The sequence below is a fragment of the Anopheles ziemanni genome, chromosome 3 (assembly GCF_943734765.1).
Source record: "Anopheles ziemanni chromosome 3, idAnoZiCoDA_A2_x.2, whole genome shotgun sequence".
Classification (NCBI taxonomy): domain Eukaryota; kingdom Metazoa; phylum Arthropoda; class Insecta; order Diptera; family Culicidae; genus Anopheles; species Anopheles ziemanni.
Window position 1 is genome coordinate 93,307,914 of NC_080706.1, and position 18,305 is coordinate 93,326,218.

Genomic DNA, 18,305 nt, shown 5'->3' on the forward strand with positions numbered 1-18,305 from the left:
GTCGGAGGGAATTAATTTATCCAGGCGAATGGAACAGTTCTTTATTTGAAAAGTGACAGCACCGTATGCTGTCAGTTATTTTACCACAGCGGCTCACAAATGTCAAGTTGTGAATTGTCAAAAAGTTTTCAGTCGTGTCATTTTGTTTCGATCGAAGTTTTCTCACAAAAATCAGTGATTCGTCTTGTAAACCTCCCTCGTACGCTTAAACCACATTCGGAAAGTTAAAGAAGCTCCACGGATATCCACCATGAACGCATTCGGTGATAATTTCGAGCAATCGGAGGTCGATCCCGCGGCAGAGTTTTTGGCACGCGAGCAGGACGCCCTTGCTGGGCTTGAAGACGAAATTCCCAGCGTTGCAGCGTCGGCGACGAATGGTTCCGTCAATGGTGATCCCGTACCGAAAGCAGGTTCGTTTGCTTGGAAATCCGTCGTGGCGTGAGGCAGCATCAACGACGCCTAGCATATATTACATTCCCCATGTATCTCCCCAAACCACACTTTTTCACGTCAACATACATCCGACTACCGCGTTACGTACTCCCACGAATCCCATGATAGGGCAGGTCATTTATTAGTCATCGGACACTTTGCCGAGGCAGCTTCAGCACCCCACGGGTGATGGAATACTTCCAAACATACTCCTTTGCTACACCACCGTATCGCGTATTGATAAATCCGCCCATTTGGCGCTATGATAACACTTTCTATTACACATCATTGTTTACAAGTGGTTTACATCGTTAATTCAATTAACGTAGCCACACCAGGGGTAGTGCTTCGCAATGCCATCAGGAATCAAATGTACAGAACTTTTCCTCACTGATGGCAGCAGTTTAAGTAAATCACCATCGGAATGCTTCGTTGTTTCACTGTGCTTATCGAAACATGCAATGTACACGCTTATCTTCTTTTGCACCAGCTTCCGATGCTTTGTTCCAGCAGTTGTTTCCGCTTTAGTATGTCCATACAGTGTGAGACGCTTGTACTGACGGTAAATGGTTACTCTGTGTATCACATTTCATTTATTAACTTATGCGTAATTCTTGCCATTTTCTTTCCAATCAAAGTGGCCGTCAAATAACCTCGCAACATCACATATGTATGTGACCCCCTATTGGCCCATATTGTGGCCATTAATTTGTCTTCCTCTTAAAAAAATCATTCATTCTCATAACATGTGTATGAGCATCAGTTTTAATAACTTTTTGTTTGTTTTCATTTCTTTTATTCTTTCTCCGGAACCGAATGCAATCTACACTATGAACAACTACCGTCCGTTTGAATTGTGGCCTCTTTTTGCGCTGTGCGATTTTGCTTTTATTAACGGTTTGGTGTTGTAAACCTTTCGGAATTTGCACTAACCTCCCCCAACGAATCAACTTGCGGTTGGTTTTTGCTGGGGCACTTATGGCGAAAAAAAAACGAATTGAATCATCATTAAATTGTAATGTAATCGAAACGGTTCGTTTCCATATTAATATCGTAATCCGATCCACTATGATCGACATCTGAATCATTTGGCGCCAACAACTAACTCAAAACCATGGCCTGCTCGACAACACAAATATACACATTGTTCGAAGATACAGAATCGACCGGACTCGGAAATGAGCTAAATGGAAGCTTTGAAATGATCAGTAATGCCGATGCGCAAGATCCAACCATCTCTTCTGCCGATAACAATCCCAACGCAGGTAAATAAACTACTAAAATCAGTCCCATACTCACTAGCACGGCCGGTTAATGGTTTTTTGATTAAAACAACTTTTTTTCTATATTATTTCCAATTCTAATGTCCCTTTCGTCAATAGATAAAATATAACCGATCTAAAATTATAACCCATTGGTAGGAAAAGTAGTTGCCTGAATAGTTAGAAGTTTTTAGATTCATCTGCGTTGTTTCTAGAATGGTTTTTTGTTTAATACATTAAAGCAGGGGTGCACCCAAAGATTGTTTTTTCGGGACTTGTACAGAAACAAAGTGTGCTGAGCACGTGGGACACTAAAAATATCCTAAACATATTCCCGTAGGACATGCATTTGAAGCATAGTGATCCCCGGAAATTCTTATCAGTCGTAATTCTACTATTTAACATGACGAGTAAGATTTAAATTTAAATAATTTGGGGCATTATGGTATAGAATACTGCATAGTGACACATTTGTCTGACTAAAATTCTGAAATTCTAATCTATGAAAATCAACTTTTGGTGTATCTATGAAAATCAACTTTTGTGTCCCCTGCACTAACAAATGTTACTGACACCTTTGTTAATCCATTTAGTGAATGTAATCCCTAACCACCTTCAAGGTAACATCCTGGTAAAATTATCTAGTTAATAGTTTTCCCTTCGCTTTCAAAGTTGCTTACATTAATCGGGTATCTTTTGCTAGCAAATGGGAGGAAAAGATGGACAAGATCTTCCCATCGAAATTTAAATACGTATATTGGAAACGCTTGTAACCAACGGTTCGGTCAACAGGAGTGCCATTTCTGATGAATGTTTGTTTTCACACGATGCCCAGTGTAGCATCACATAAACACAGAGTATTCCAAAATTACCGTTAGACTTGAAATATGCATCCCTTGCAAATCCTGAACTCCTTGTCCCTTCTTTTTCCAATCAACCAGACCTACACAAAAACACACTATACCACGCGGTACAGCACGTCGCTTCGTGTATGCTTACGTTACGATTAAGTTTTGTTTCTCAATCCTGGTTTTTTACGTTCTAATAATATTTGTACAAATGTGTTTCTTTTCCCGATCTCTTAGAAGATGATAATGATGATTTTGCAGGCTTTACAGGTAAGTGAATGGGAATAAACGTTGGCGACTGTAGGAGGGGGTCCTCTCAGGAAGCTTTCTCTATAAATTTATTCGTTTTCTTCACGCAACAAAAATTTCGTGTCTGTCTTATTTTTCAACTTAGATTTTTCTATACCTTATGTTCGATTCAAATTTTTTTTTTTCTTTCCTATAGTTGCAACTGTAGTACTAGTATTGGCAAAGCTTTAATTGCTTGCTCCTTTTTCTATCAAATCATGAATGAAAATGTAAAATTTCAACACATTACAAAATAACGAAAACTTTGATCTTTCCAAACATCTGTCATAGAATTCCTGAACACTTTCAAACCTCAATAAGCCAGTTGTTTTACACTCTCTTTTGTGCAAATAATTAAATCCCGGCTCGTGTTATGCTTTCTTTGTCATTTTCCCAATTTCGCAACAGTGCCGAAGCAGGTGACGGAAGAGCCGGAAAAGATTCGCAAGTGGCGTGAGGAACAGAAGACCCGCCTGGAGGAGAAGGATTGCGAGGAAGAGCGCAAGAAGGATGAGCTGCGTGAGCAGGCACGCAAGGAGCTGGAGGATTGGTACAAACATCACGAGGAAGCCATCTCCAAGACGAAAGCCGCCAACCGGTAAGTGGAAAGCGGGAGAGGAAAGCAAAATGATTTTCAGAAACAGATCTCGAGAACGCCAAGATTTTGGACAAGAAAATCACAACAACAAAAAACATGCGACAATAATAATGCTTTTGGTGCCATTATCCAAAATTGTTCGTAGTTTGTCTGGCAAGCTGGAACCATTCTCGAGGCATTCTTTTCTAACCCACATGAACATTCTTTCTTTTCCTTTCGATTAATTGTTTGATACACTAACAAATCAACTGTTGCTCGATTTGATCGCAACTGTTGCGCCTATCAGGGAATCGGCCAAGTAAGTAAAATTGTGTGCGCAGTACTATTGGTTTGGCTTGTGTTTGATTTCGTAATTCTTCCCCAAATTGGTTCTATCACTATGCAACCTCTTCTAGACGGTTGTGCGTTAAAATTATTCTGTTAGTAAATTGAGTCACTCATTTATTGGTTTGTGTGGATAGCTTTGAACTTGGAATGATGTTTTAACCTATCCAATGTTTATTAGAGTTGAGTTTTTTTGTTCTTAGAACAATGTTTACTTGAGATTATTGTTTTCTCTTTCATAGTTTGTTAGCTATTTTTGCTTGGTACACAATCACATTTATTTGGCATTTCAAAATTGTTCTTAGTTCTTAGTTTGAGCACACCATGCCCTTCTTTTTTCCGACTAGCTAACCTTTCTTCCTTTGCCATTTGTTTTCTTTCTCTGTTCCCGTTCCGCAGAAATGCCGAAAAACAGTTTGTGGCCGAAACGGACGAGATCGAGCCGGGCACCGAGTGGGAACGGATCGCCAAGCTGTGCGACTTCAATCCGAAAACGAACAAATCGAGCAAAGATATTTCGCGTATGCGCTCCATCATTCTGCAACTGAAGCAGAATCCCCTCCAGGCCAACAAGAAGGTTTAAGCCGCAACGGACGACAGCAGCAAGACGGGCCTCCGCCTCCTCGTCGTTTCTCAGGAGCCTGGTGCGAGAAGGCGCTACGACGAGCGCTCATACAAACCATACATACCACGCGTGTACATCCACTGCACTTTAGCACCAGCAGCCTCCTCTTTCTCATACAATGGGGCACCAATTGCCGCACAGGAGAAGGTGGGTGACGATGCTGATAGTAGGGAAAAAAACGGAACATTTCGCGAGAAAGTAATTAAAAAGAAAATCCTACAAAAGTTATAAGACGTTTGAGTTATAGTAGTAACATATAACTATAAATAATATTATTAGTAATTACGCTAATGTTTGCAGAAGAATAATACAATGTAATGCTCGAGGACCTGCTCAGAGCGACAGAGGGAGAGAGAAAGCTGTAAGTTATATATTTCGCAGTATATAAAGAATGTTTTACAGCAGGAGAAGAAAATTATTCCATTCTCGGGCAGGGCAGGACTAAGATTACACAAAAAAACATTCATGCATAAATGGGAGTGACAGAAAAGAGTTGAAAATACATTCAAGTATCGAAATCGAAAATAAATTCAATTGTTAATCCCTACAGAATGGAGAATGGTTGGTTTAGTTGTTGTTTGTGGACAAATATTTAGTTACGCACTGGAATAGAGCACCGTTGCAACTCCAAAAATAAGCTGGTAAAATTGGTTGGGAGCTGTAAAAAACAGAATCGTACAGATAATACTTTATTTGGATGTTTTTCTTTTTCAAACGTGCTTAACAATTTATGAGTTATTTGTAGGTGTGTTTTTATGGCGACGTAAAAATTATTGACCACACTATCATACGTTGTTTCGCATTCGCACAGAGCCTTAACAGAGTGGTACTCGATTAAAATGTTGTATTGCATCATTTAGAATAGCCATAATGGCAACATGTACGTTCATCTTATTTTCATTGTTGTTTTTGGATCTTTTCTTACTCGTGCTATTACTGTAACGAATTGGGAAAGTTGTGTGAACTTGCGCTTGTGAAATCGTTATACATCCTTAATACCCGTTCTTCGTACCACAGTCCACCAGACTGAGTTCCCATACAGAAGTTACCTTGCCATATTCCATCGGACTTGCTCTACCCCTTCATGATACATAATTGCATGTTTTACTGTGCATTTTACAATATTTCTTGTCATGTTCATTACTTTGTTTCTGATCGTTAATTTAAAACAGGAATATGAATTAATGTTGATGAAAATGTTACACGAAAACATTTAGTGTAGATGTGTCAATTGAAAATTATTTTTAACTTAACATTACTAGAATCTTTTTCCGGGAGACAATATACTAATGCTACAACTATTGCGTCGAGCACATTGTCTAGACTCGACTTAACACGCTCTAAAACCTGGCGCTTAAAGACTATGATTAAATACTGGAATTGCTATAAAAAGCCCGCCCGTTCCTCCGACCGCTTGAGTGTACGTAACAATCGTTCGGAAATGTACTTATTTTGCACCATTTTCCTTTATATCATGGACAACTGAAAAACTAGACCTAATATGCGTGCCGCTTGTTACTTACAAGTTCATACGATCGCGCCCCTTACGTACTACAACAACTAACAACTGTTTGCTCCTAAGTAGGATGGTGTGGTGTTTTCAATTACTATAAGTTTTGTATTTTAAATAGTTTCTTTTTGCTCTTGCCTTGCCTTTTCGATGACTTGAACCGGTTAGGTCGAACGTGTTTTTGCTTCGTGTGTCTTGCTCTTTTATATTATTTGATAAATATGTGTATATATATAGTGCTATATAAAATTTTGATTTACTTTCAAACGAGTAGCTTCTTCGTGTAGCTTGTTTGCTCATACCATTATTGCGTCGTTTGTATAGAGTGTCAAAATGTTTTAAATAACCGTGTAAGTAAGTGGTCTTTGAACGGTGCTGTAAAAGTAAACTTGGTGCATTGGTGCAGTTTCTCTTGAAAATAATATACGTGTGTTTACTCATGTATACCAAAGTGCAGACATTGTGCAACACATGGATTAGGATAAGAAATTGAAAATATTTTCAAAATGTTTGTTCGAAAACTGCGATTAGCTTAAAAAGTATGCTTTATGGATATTTTCTTGAGTATCGGTGATAAGAGCAACGATTTTACGGGTTAGATTTCCTTCTTCGTTACCATCAATTTCGTAGTTCTTGACCGAAGCAAGTGCTATTGACTGCTATTGCTTGGTGTTTAAAGCTCTTATTCGCAGGATGAACAATTCATTTTCTTTTTGGCGAATAAGTCATATGTGTGCCTTCCGACTACTACCACGCTTCTAAAAGGTTAGGAATTTGGACCACCGATTATTTATTTGTTGTAGGAATTTGTTTTTTCTTAAGTTATCGTTTCAGATGGCAATACTGTGGGGATACCGGAGCAACTAGTGGCATTTCGATTAATCAAAGATTCGTTTGGTAGCATTCTAACTTTTGATTCATTCGTTTGCAAATGATTCGTCGTTTCAAGCAATGTTTCTACAACGTACTCCACTGACATGTTCGCTCCAACAACTTTTCAAATCCATCTAAAACCTCTCCAACGTCTCTTTTGGTCCGGCTTATAGTAACTTGTTTCTTTGCATCCACTTCGGTTCGGTGTGTGCATGCAATTTTTAGACATTTGGTTGATTCATATTCCTTTTTTCGACACTCTTCTAGTTTTGCCTACAACGATCCGCATGTCGTTATTGTTTCATTTGCTTTCATTGTTTTAAAAATTCATTGCTTTGCTGTGCGCTATTAGCTGCTGTTAGTTTTGTCGTAACCGTCTTAATAGTACAATTATTGTTATCCATAATATTCTTACCTGGTACATTGGTGCATTTGAAATGGACATTTCGTTAGAAGGGAAGTATTAGGGGAATCTTCATCCACGAGACGTATTTAATAGCGTTTACGTGCGCTATGGGACTGTTTTTGTCCAAGGAGATCTAGGGTTATGTAAAAGTAGTTGAATATACGCTCGAGATTTTACTTGCTCATCAAGTCCATCACGACGAATATGAATATAATATTTATGACTTTTGAATGAGAATCATGAAGTCGCTAGAAATTGGACATGCGAGAATTAGTTTCATTGTAAAAAAAAAACTATTGCTGATAACCATCGAAAGTTAAACATCCCAAAAATCCGTCACAATTTCTTACTACTTAATCATTGCTTGCATATCCACTATTTTAATATTCCCTACTGCTCTATTGCAACAAATCGTCTATCACGGGATGGTTCTACTTACTTTACGAGAACAATCGAATCACGGCAATGGTCTATCGAGAATTAGGGTCTCTTTTGTTACCGAATTGAACATAAAATAGAATGTTTTCTAATCTGTTTACTTTCTCTATATCCTTTTTTCTTGAATTGAAATGGAAGTATCCCTGTGACTTAGGAACGTTCTATTTGTTCTTGGTGTAGTCGCTACATGGTTCCAGCCTGTTTCATCCCTCGTCATTTGGTACTCCAATTGATTGCTTTTCTGTTCTACGGTTTAGAAATAGTGTCGGATGAATTGTGATTAGTCATAGTAGATATTGGTAAGTATTTTAATTATACTAATAATCTATGTATGTAGCACTAGTAGTGATCCGTTGTAGCAGTAGTGATAGCATATATACGTCATTAGAATATAAATATCATCTACTGAAAATTGTTTCTATCTCTCCTTACAGGCGCTAGTAGAATTTTTCGTACGTTTGTTGGATTTTTAAGTTGGTCCTCGTTAAAATGGATCCCACTGGCTGCTGGGGGAAATGGGAAATATCGACTTGGAATCGACCTTTGTAACCGCAGTTATTGTGCCCAACTGATGAGCATTAAAAAGAACAGAATACATCTTAAACTGGATAGAAACTTTAAAATAAAATTATTCTCTTGCACTGGGGGTTTAGGTAGGATAAAACCGTCGTAAATTTGGGTTCGAAATATGAAGAAATATGTATGATACCTCAGCGGTATCAGTTGGAGATGGTCCAGTAGATATACTTGAGATGCTTCCCGAATCCAACAATGTCAAGATCTACGATTAAAAAGAACAAATGGTCACACATTGCCACACTATTTGTTAACCGCAACTTTACCTTCAATGCTGCACCCTTCGAAACCAATGTACTTGATTGTGTCCCATGGTAAAGCAGCCAGCCCATCGCTGGTGATGGGACAGTGTCCTACATTCAGGTCCTCCAGCGTCTTACCGCAGCGCTCGTTAGCTATTGCCTTGAGAAATTTGTCCGTGATGCCGGTGTGCGCCACGTTTAGCCGAACCAGCGGCATATCACGTAAACCGTCGGCCGACTCGTCACCGACGTTCTTGCACGACTCCAGGTCGAGGGTGTCCAGATGCGGGCAGCTGGTCGTGAGCAGCCGCACGAACTCGTCATCGATCACCGGGCAATGCTTCGCGTAGAGATGCTGCAGTTTGCCTAGCTGCTTGATCATCGCATCCAGGCCGGCGCGGGTGAACCGATAGTTGCCCTCGGTCAGGGTAAGGCTACGCAGGTGAGGACACTTTTCGGACAACAGCGCCAGCAGACCATCAGTGATCGTCGACGTCGACAGGTTTACCCTCGTAAGGGTGGAGTTGAGCAGCAGTCGGGGCAATTCCTCATCATGGAAACCCTTGTGTACACGTACGACGTTGAGAAAGATGGCATTCTTCACCAGCGCTGGTAGCAGCTCCAGATACTCGATGTCCTTGTAGAGTTGTAAATTCTTAGCAACGAACCGAATGCACCTGGTCGGTAAAAGCGAAAAAAAAACGGTTTGGGAGTGGTTACTTGGGACCGAGAACAAGCGTAGGCGTTTTGACGACCATATGGTGTCTCAGGTAACGTACGTGTGAAACAATGAATCCGGTTGCTTCGCTAGCCGTACGCGGCCAGCTTTAGCACTCATTTTTCGTCCAACGGACCTGTTTGCGATTTCTTCTCCGATCTAGGGTTTGGGGCACTTATGGGATAATTGAGTATGGTGCACGTAATCGTACGATGAACAAAGTAACAACGCAACACTATTTACAACGAGTATTCACAGCGGAACGAAGAAAAACGCGATGCTACATCGCCTGCTGCCATTTGTGTTTACAAACAAAACACAACACCAAGCCGACCAATGGGACAACAACGAGTTTATACTACTGTGTGCAGGAGTGCACAGAAACATGCATTTTACCAAATTGTTTCACTCATGATGTATTTATCGTCTATAATTGGTTTTAATATAGTGTAAGCAATAGGTTTATTTTTATTTCATTACAGCAACACATATTTCAATCCACTTGTTGGTAGCAAATTCAAAATTAAAATATTGCTTGCATTAGAATTTGCCGAAAATATCATGAACCCCTGGGGCGAATATTGCATAACAACACGCGGATGTCAAATTGATTGTCATTTTACGAGCAACATTGTAGGACGATTTCATCAGAACAAGTGAGAATATTCGTTTTATTTAATGAAAAAAAGCATAATAATTAACATAATTATTGTCTACAGGAGCAATGACAGATTTCGGAGGAAGTGATGCGGCCAAACCAGCCGTCGATCCCGAGCTGCAGGACTTTCTGATGGCCGAAAACGAGAGGGCCCGGCTTAGCGCGCAGGTTTGTCTCCCGTGTTGAAGTAGAAACCTGTGGCCACTCGGCATACTAATTTGACCATTTTGTACGTTTGCTAGATCCACGAGTTCACCGACATCTGCTGGGATAAGTGCGTTGAGAAACCGAGCAACAAATTGGACAGCCGAACGGAAACATGCCTTGCCAATTGTGTCAATCGCTTCGTCGATACGTCTCTGCTGATCACCCAACGATTTGCGCAAAGTTTACAAAAGAGCCAGGGCATGTAAAGCTGAAGGGCATAACGTCCGATACGTCGGACGTAGTTGGCATTTTGGGATGTAGTTCATAGTTCCGGCAGGGCCCTCTAACGCTAATATGTTCACAAAATATACATGCACTGTATCACAAATATATTCTCTCGTCTTGTTTATGTTTTCATGTTGTTGCACCGAAATAGTAATAATGATGCTAAGGTAATGGTAATATGTATTTATTCTGTAGTCATGTATACACATTTACAAGAAATTTCCTTTTTCTTGGGTGTGCCGGAAACGCTTGGAACAATTGCATTCTTTTTATTCGCATCTTTTTCCTTTTCCGCATTCATTCATAAAATTCGGAAAAAGTTTTTTGGAATCCTGTTTGAAATTCCAACAATGTAAATTATTTATTCTCAATCACGAATGCATGATGTATTCGTGGTAACTTTATTCAATCTACAAATTCGTTCGCACTACTGACCATCTAAATCTATATGGATTAAACGTTACTGTTTCACAGAATTTTACATTCTTTCGCATGTTGCTAAATTGTATAAATTAGGGCATTTTTAAAATTGGGAGTAGGTTTTTTGGAAGGTATTACTAACCGGTCCGTGACTAGCGCTTTCAGTTTTATATACGAAAGTGTGCATCTACGTCTCGCTAATTACTAATACGTTTGCTCAGTAATCGCGAGCTGGGAATCGTCATCGGAGATTTTCAAACGTACTATGATGGCAATGAAAAAAAGTATCTTGATTACAATCTTATGAAAATTTATTAAAGTTATGAAAAAATAATCCAATACAGAAAAGTTCAATTAAATATATAAACCTGTCGCTCGCGTTGATACCATTTGTGACCTTGGAGTGATCCTCGACTCAGGTCTTCTTTTTAAGAATCACCTCGAGTCAATCATAGCCAAGGCCTATAGAACCCTCGGTCTTCTTCGCAAATACGCAGCCGATTTCTCAGACCCCATGTGTTTGAAGGCTCTATATTTTAGCCTGGTCCGCTCCATCCTAGAGTATGGCAGTGTGGTCTGGTGTCCCTCCGGTTCAGGCTGGATAGCGAGGCTTGAGGGTGTCCAGCGTTCCTTTACTAGGTTTGCTCTGTACCGCTGTCTTGACCACTCGGCCCCTAGAGCAGACTACCAGACTCGGTGTCAGCTTCTGGGTATTGAGACCCTCGAGTCCAGGCGCAATAACGCGCAGACCTTGTTCGTTGCGGGTTTATTGTTAGGCGAGGTTGACTGCGCCTCCTTACTGTCCCAGATTCACATCTACGCCCCTTCCCGCATCCTCCGTCCCCGCCCTCTTCTTGCTGTGCCTACTCGTCGTACGCGTCATGGCCAGGAGGACCCACTTGTGGCCTCCATCCGTCGCTTCAATGAGCGTTTTGAGTGGTTTGACTTTTCCTCCCTTTCATCTCTCAGATCCCATTTGCGTTCCTCCCCGTCCTAACCACTCTCTCCCCTTCATTTTCCCTTCTCTTCCTTGATACCTCTATTTTTAAGATGTTAGTTAGTAAGATAAACCATTGTTAAACCTTTATGGTGGACAATCTTAATTGAATAAATAACAAATAACAAATAAACGTATCTTTCATTGTATCAATCATGCTTGAAACATATGCGCCCCGGTTTCACCATCATCGCGCGTTTCACGCTCGATTGGGCATCGAAATCGCTCGGCAGACGTTTGGCGCCACCTGTTTGTTCGTTCCTCATGCGAGCATTAGCAACACATCTTCCAGGGACGATTATGCAAATAGTGCGCAAAGATAGTTTGCCCGCACGTGGCATCAGCTTCCTTAAATCCTTGAACCCTTCGTGTATTTTGTTCAGGGGATGCAAAAATTCACCTACCTGTGGCACGCCTTGTGTACAAAACCATGAAATGCGTCGGTATGGGAGTACCGGGAAATAAGTCAACTAAATCTCAACTGCCTACGTTTTGTTCGGCATATGTTTGTCGAGACAACCGGAGATGTATAAAAGCAGCCAGGAACAATCTCTTACCAAGCAGTAGTCGAAAGCATTCCCAAGTGTTTGGAACAAAGACTCCGTGAAAGAATAGTTGGTGAACCATCCACCGAAAGCGGTTTCAGCAAAGTCCTTTAGAATAACTCATCAAGGTAATTCTTCTTTCCCAACCACTTTATTTGTTCTCTAGATAAGAAAGTTAGTGCTTTTGTGCTATTTAGTGAAAATGGTAAGTGAAATATCAGAGAAAAAAAACGCTAAAGGTAAGTATTAACCCATACAGGTAAAGAACTTGGAGTAACCAGTTTTAATCTCGGAAGGAGCACGTGCTACATAATATTTGAATTTATTTCAGGCATGATTTTCGATCGGAAATTGAAAAGTTGTATTGGCTCAACACATCTATTCCTCAATCTTACAAAGCAGAGTTAGTGGATCCCCTATAGCAGTGCTGAAGCAGGCCGGAAATAGTATTGTACACCTCACAAAACCTGTGTGCGTTTTTTTAAATAAAGCTGTAGCATAATTTAACGCGTTCAGCTTATGGTTACTTGCTGTGATGAGGTTCAATCTACCAATAGACAGTTTTCAAATTGTTTGAAAACTTTCGCATTTCCTTTTCAGATGGCACCCAACAGCATGGAAAACCGCCGATCCGTGTTGATGGTTTATGGTGGATCGGTTCTGGTGCTATGTCTGATGTTATCTGGTGTCGATGGATCCCACCACCAAGGCACGAAAGCGCACTACTGTGGAACTGTGTTGAGCGATACCCTGGCAAAGCTATGTTCATCTTTCACCGGATTGCGTAAGAAGGCTGGTATGTACTATCTACCAAGGCTTGCCTAAGGTTACGTTTTTTAATTCTTCGTGTCTATTGCTATAGATTCTCCGGTAATTTCGTATGGTGATGAGGAATACTTTAATCGATTGCAACTGCTGGGCGACGTACGGCAGGATGTGGAGGAGTTGCGTCAGCTGCAAGATCGCTCAGAGGACACTATCTACCGGGCTTTGATTTCGCTGGACAGTCTGAACTCAAATGGCTTCCATCGCGTGCGGCGCCAGGTAGTAAAGGAATGTTGCATCCAGAGCTGCACCCACGAGACTCTCCGGACTTACTGTGCCGACGATTAAAGACGAATGGATCGATCGAATGGATGGCTGCAAAGAGACTGATCGGACATACTTGAACCACCTACCTCTGCTGCTGTAACCGCTGGATCAACTGCAACTGGCCGAGGACTAGCATTATTGTTATATCCACCGAATACTAAGTGTACTGCTGCACACCATCTAGTGGAATAAACGCATCGGAACAGCGGAAACGCTATATTTCCCCCCAAACAGAACTAAACTTATTTTTCATATCTGATCTCTTTTTCTTTTAGCTAGCACAACTGCATTCTCGCTGAGCTAACCTTTTTTCTGTCTACGATTCAATTTCAGTTTTTCCCAGAACCGTAAGTGTTTGGAGTGAGGTTATTTCTTTCTCCTGTTAAAGCAGCCCATCACATCTTACGCTGAACAATGTCGGCCAGCAACGGTGTCGGAACTGGTACCATGTTCACGCTGCAAGCGTTGGCACTGCTGTGGACGATTACGGTGGTGACGGCGAACAAGCGATACTGTGGAAACGAGCTGGTAAAGGTGCTGTCGTTCCTTTGTGACGAATTCCCCGATCTTCACACGGCAAACAAGAAAGCTAGTAAGTGAAGTCGATTAGCTCCGGCCTTCGGTGTTTCTTGAGCTAATCCTTTCGTATTCTTAGTCGACTCCTACAAGATGGACATGAGCAGCGATGAGTGGATGAATGGTGACGATAGTATGCAGCAGCAGATGATCCTCGACCAGCAGCTGCAAACACTCGGCATGACGGAGGACCACGACCATGATCGTGCATCGGTACCGGCCTGGATGAACATGGTCTACCCGGCGAACTACATGTTCCGACATGGTGCTGCCCATAACGAGCTCATTCCGGCTCGGTTCCGCAAAAGTCGTGGTGGAATTGTCGAGGAGTGCTGTTTGCGACCGTGCGGCATGAACCAACTGTTGCAGTACTGCAAGAAGACCAGCCAGTCAAAATAATTCGGTGTAGTGTAGAACTGTGTACGATTTGATAACCGCGTTTACCGCAGTATCCTTGCCTTCTTAGCTATAGAACGCCTTTCGTACGCCCTAGTTTAAACGTCTATCATATACTCAAAACTTCCAATATGGAAAAGTAGCACGCGTACAGCTTGGCGGCAGGATAGATCATCTAGTTAAAAGTACAAACATACGAATCGAAACACTTATCAATACCCATCTACCTACTAACCTACCGTCTATTACTACTTCTACTTGACCGTTGCGGAGGCCAAGCTCACTTCTGACCTACTGCTTCGTTCTATTGTGGCAGCTTTTAGGCGGTTGCAGTACGCAGTTCGTTTGCGTGCAGGATGTTAACTGATCTAGTTGATTTTATCGCTTGTAGAGTTTTGGACGATGGATTGGAAACGATAATGAATAAAGCATAGCTATCGATATTGGCAAAATTAAAAAAAGACACGAATATGATTGCCTTTTAAAATGATTCCTTGTCACGAAAGAAAACTGTAAGCGTACAAAATACGTGTGTAGTGTATATGCACGCTGCTTGCGGACTTTGGCACACATTGCGACCGGGTTGGATCCGATCGCAAGCGATGTGGAGAGCGAAAGTGAGGCTGCTAGAGCGTGCTTGAACGAGTCGAGGATCGATCGGAACGATCATCGAGAAAGCGGTCTCTTCTTCTCAGGACGCCGACCTGGTCGGACCAGGGATCGATCTTTTTCCATTAACCAAGTTTTAAAGTGACGTAATTTGTTTATTAATAAAGTGTTGTTATGCCATACCGCGTTATCAGAGTGTTTATTAAAATATGTGCCATCATATACTATAAACTACGACCTTCTTTGATATTATACACTTTGATACATTGAAAGATGTTCACATTAAACATCGTCTCCAGAGAATTCATTGAAGTACACAATCATGACTATTCTCTTGAATTCTATTATTTATGACTTGGTTTATGGAATTAAACAAAGTGTTAATACAGATTAATCCGCGAAAAGTGAGAATAAAAACTAAACAAAAAATTATATTCATTGTAGTTTTATTTTTTGAAAATCGTTTCAAATTGAAGAGCTTCTAGCCTCGTTACATGGCATCTGTCTTAGATTGAATAGAGTCATAGAAACATAAAAAACACTACACGAAAAAATAAGGGCCGTGTCCGTCTCAAGTTATTCAATAGACACGCCGGCGAGGTGGTATAAGCTCTAGAGCACATGAGCTTATTTTTGTAACCTATGCTACCACTCGGCTTTCGCGGAACTCGCAAAAACACAATTGCGTGGGGACTAAATAACTATCAGTTATTTTCAGTAATCCAATCGATCGAAGTCCGTGCTGAGGCTAAGTATTTTATTTGCTAATTAAATAGAAGTCGTGTTTACTTTTTCTGGAAAGTAGGTGGATGTATTGATTAACTACTGGCGTAATTTCAGATTAAAAAAAACCTTTAACGTTGTCGTGAACTTTTTTTTGATAACTCTCGGCTGATGTTAGAGAAATATTATTTTGCAGCATCAATGATCGATCTTTTTACGACTGACTGGGCAAATAGAATGAAAGCAAAGTTATTGTCCTTTTGATTTCCTTTGAATGACAATATTCCATAAAATATATAAACAATATTTACAATACACTTTAAATGGCTTGACACAGTTTACGGCTCTTATAGTTCGACTTTGCGTAGAGCAGCTTTAAATACTTTAAAAAATAAGCATTTTGGTGTTTCATCCGACAAGACACTGATAGCGTTCGACAGTTCCTGGAATTGCATATGTTTTCCACGACGTCTATCGCCAAAGGATGAAAAACACCACAGAAATAGCATTGGCATCGCGACATGCATTAATTAATCTACTTAACGCAAAAATGCACCGGCGAGACACCTTGGGATGGAGGGTGGGGGATTTAGGATTCCTGGATGGTAAGAAGCATCAACAACGTATTTTTGTATTTGTTGTTGTCATGTTCCAGAAATACATTATATACATCCTGGTTTCAGTCAACAAGTTGCAATATAAAAGGGATGCACCAAGAGAAACGCATTCATTCGTCGGACGAATGTTTTTCTTGGTGCATCGTAAACCTAGCAGTTCCGCCAGAATACAGTGAAATTACTGCCTCATCTTGTAACATAGTCCACAATGGTGCTGTTGTCAGACAACCTATTCGCCATCGTGTTCTGGCTAGTGTTGGCGTTTGGAGGTCCCAATGTTGCTCTATCTAAATCCCTCTGTAGTGGAGATTTAAATTCAGTATTTAAAGTGATCTGCGCTGAATTTCCTACCACCAATGACGACAACAGAAACGTAATGCGTGAGTACTTTAAAAATTCCTCCACTTTTTCTACTTTTGAAGGCACTTTGAGGATTCTATTTCTATTCTACAGGCCATGTTACGTCTGGTCTAGATGAATCTAGTAATCGCTTCAAGGAAATATCCGATCGTGGCATTGTAGAAAGAAACCGTAGACAAAGTGATTATAGCATGAGGACCAAACATGAATGCTGCGAGCGCCCATGTAACTTTACAGAACTTAAGAGTTACTGCGAGGAAGTGGACCCGGATCTAGGGAGTCTATCTATATCTAAACAGCTCTGTGGAACTGAGTTGACTTCGGTGTTCAGTGTAATCTGCGTTACATTTCCAAGTATGGAAAATCGAAAGAGGAATGTGATCGGTGAGTGCATTCAAGGAATGTGATCGCCAAAATTTTCATTCAAACTGGCAATATCGTGAATTCGATTTCTATTTTGCAGGTCATTTTAGACAAATTCCCAACAAACTCTTTTGGGATACGGTGTGGAATGGCCCGTCGAACAGCGAAGAAAGGACTATGGATTCAACCGTCGGTAATAATTGGTTTAATCAAATGGACGGTGAACGATCTGGTCCTGACGGATCACGTTTCAAGGATTCGTCTGAACGTGCCATTGTAATAAGAAATCAGAGAAGAGATGAAAGCATGAGGAACAAACATTTATGTTGCGAGCGACCTTGCAATATGACAGAACTTCTGTCCTACTGCGATGAAGTGGCAACACAGTTGGAGGGTTTATCTGTAAGTAAACGGCTCTGTGGCACTGAGCTGACTTCGGTGTTTAGTGTGATCTGCGTTACATTCCCAAATATGCACAATGGCAAGAGGAACAGTGTCGGTGAGTATTTAAAACATATTGTAATATTCCACATTCTGCATGTTAACTTGAGCATTCGATATCTTGTACACAGGTCATGCTAGACAAATTTTCAACAATCCCTTTCCAAAGACGATTTGGAATGGCCAGTACTACAGGGAAGAAGCGGATATAGTGCCGGATGCAACGTTGCCAAGGTCTAGCGTAGATCAATTCGGTCCTCTTTTCCATGGCTCACCCGTAGAACCTTAGGTCCCGGACACTCATGTACGCTACCATATGGGTACGAGATATGTTCTAAAATGGCATCAAACAGGAATTTGGCTAAGTAAATTCATACCTACGGGGGGAAAGGTAGCGTTTCGATGGAATCTATGGATGTTTTGTTTAAAACTTCTCTTAGAAGAGAGTTCTTTATAAAGTATTGATAAGTGTTTGTGGTTCGTGATATAAAGACACTAAAATTCACTTAAACGTAATATTTGTATAATAAAGCATAGATTAGCTAATATTTTGAAAACCGAAATGACACTGTCATGAAACGGCTGGCCCTTATTGATTTTTTTTTATTAGAGACGTCTTGGTCATTCGTCTCTTAGGAGCTTATTGATGGTGGCAGGAATAGTAAATTGAACTACAGCATTGAAGGTCACAGTGCTAGACTAGTGATTGGTTATCAACCATGCCCCAGCGTCGGCAGTTAGAGGCGGTCCATTTCATAACACATCACAACAACATCGATAGGGCTGCGCGTGCACAAGCCGATGCATCGTTGGCCCCTGTGGGTGCATCCCATCCCCGCATGCAACCCTCTATTCGCGTCCATCATCGCTACCACGCACTGACAATGTGATCCACATCCATCAACTCGATAGTCCGGCTCGACTGACGGTTAG

The 18,305-nt window shown here is 40.9% G+C and overlaps 5 protein-coding genes across 13 annotated transcripts; 4 read left to right on the plus strand and 1 right to left on the minus strand.

The window, feature by feature from the left end:
• Positions 1–126: 126 nt before the first annotated feature.
• Positions 127–4,371, plus strand: LOC131286348 (clathrin light chain). 9 transcript variants are annotated; one of them, XM_058315295.1, is made up of 6 exons: positions 127–413; positions 1,596–1,700; positions 2,783–2,815; positions 3,242–3,431; positions 3,718–3,729; positions 4,155–4,371. In XM_058315295.1, the coding sequence occupies exons 1-6, from the start codon at positions 251–253 to the stop codon at positions 4,336–4,338; spliced, it is 687 nt and encodes a 228-aa protein (XP_058171278.1). In that variant the 5' UTR covers positions 127–250; the 3' UTR covers positions 4,339–4,371. The 9 variants fall into 9 exon arrangements, with proteins under 9 accessions (XP_058171278.1, XP_058171272.1, XP_058171273.1 ...); XM_058315289.1 differs by lacking the exon at positions 3,718–3,729 and having other exon boundaries at positions 1,590–1,700; XM_058315290.1 differs by lacking the exon at positions 3,718–3,729 and having other exon boundaries at positions 1,590–1,700; positions 2,786–2,815.
• A 3,906-nt stretch (positions 4,372–8,277) lies between these two features.
• Positions 8,278–9,263, minus strand: LOC131285870 (F-box/LRR-repeat protein 20-like). The gene is made up of 3 exons (XM_058314725.1): positions 9,205–9,263; positions 8,450–9,102; positions 8,278–8,388 (listed from the first exon to the last, which is right to left on the minus strand). The coding sequence occupies exons 1-3, from the start codon at positions 9,261–9,263 to the stop codon at positions 8,327–8,329; spliced, it is 774 nt and encodes a 257-aa protein (XP_058170708.1). The 3' UTR covers positions 8,278–8,326.
• Positions 9,264–9,850: 587 nt separating this feature from the next.
• LOC131288046 (mitochondrial import inner membrane translocase subunit Tim8) lies at positions 9,851–10,342 on the plus strand. Its single transcript, XM_058317143.1, has 2 exons — positions 9,851–9,969; positions 10,044–10,342. The coding sequence occupies exons 1-2, from the start codon at positions 9,868–9,870 to the stop codon at positions 10,212–10,214; spliced, it is 273 nt and encodes a 90-aa protein (XP_058173126.1). The 5' UTR covers positions 9,851–9,867; the 3' UTR covers positions 10,215–10,342.
• A 2,468-nt stretch (positions 10,343–12,810) lies between these two features.
• Positions 12,811–13,308, plus strand: LOC131285872 (uncharacterized). The gene is made up of 2 exons (XM_058314726.1): positions 12,811–12,991; positions 13,058–13,308. The coding sequence occupies exons 1-2, from the start codon at positions 12,811–12,813 to the stop codon at positions 13,306–13,308; spliced, it is 432 nt and encodes a 143-aa protein (XP_058170709.1).
• Positions 13,309–13,701: 393 nt separating this feature from the next.
• Positions 13,702–14,262, plus strand: LOC131285873 (probable insulin-like peptide 2). Its single transcript, XM_058314727.1, has 2 exons — positions 13,702–13,879; positions 13,943–14,262. The coding sequence occupies exons 1-2, from the start codon at positions 13,702–13,704 to the stop codon at positions 14,260–14,262; spliced, it is 498 nt and encodes a 165-aa protein (XP_058170710.1).
• Positions 14,263–18,305: the final 4,043 nt, after the last annotated feature.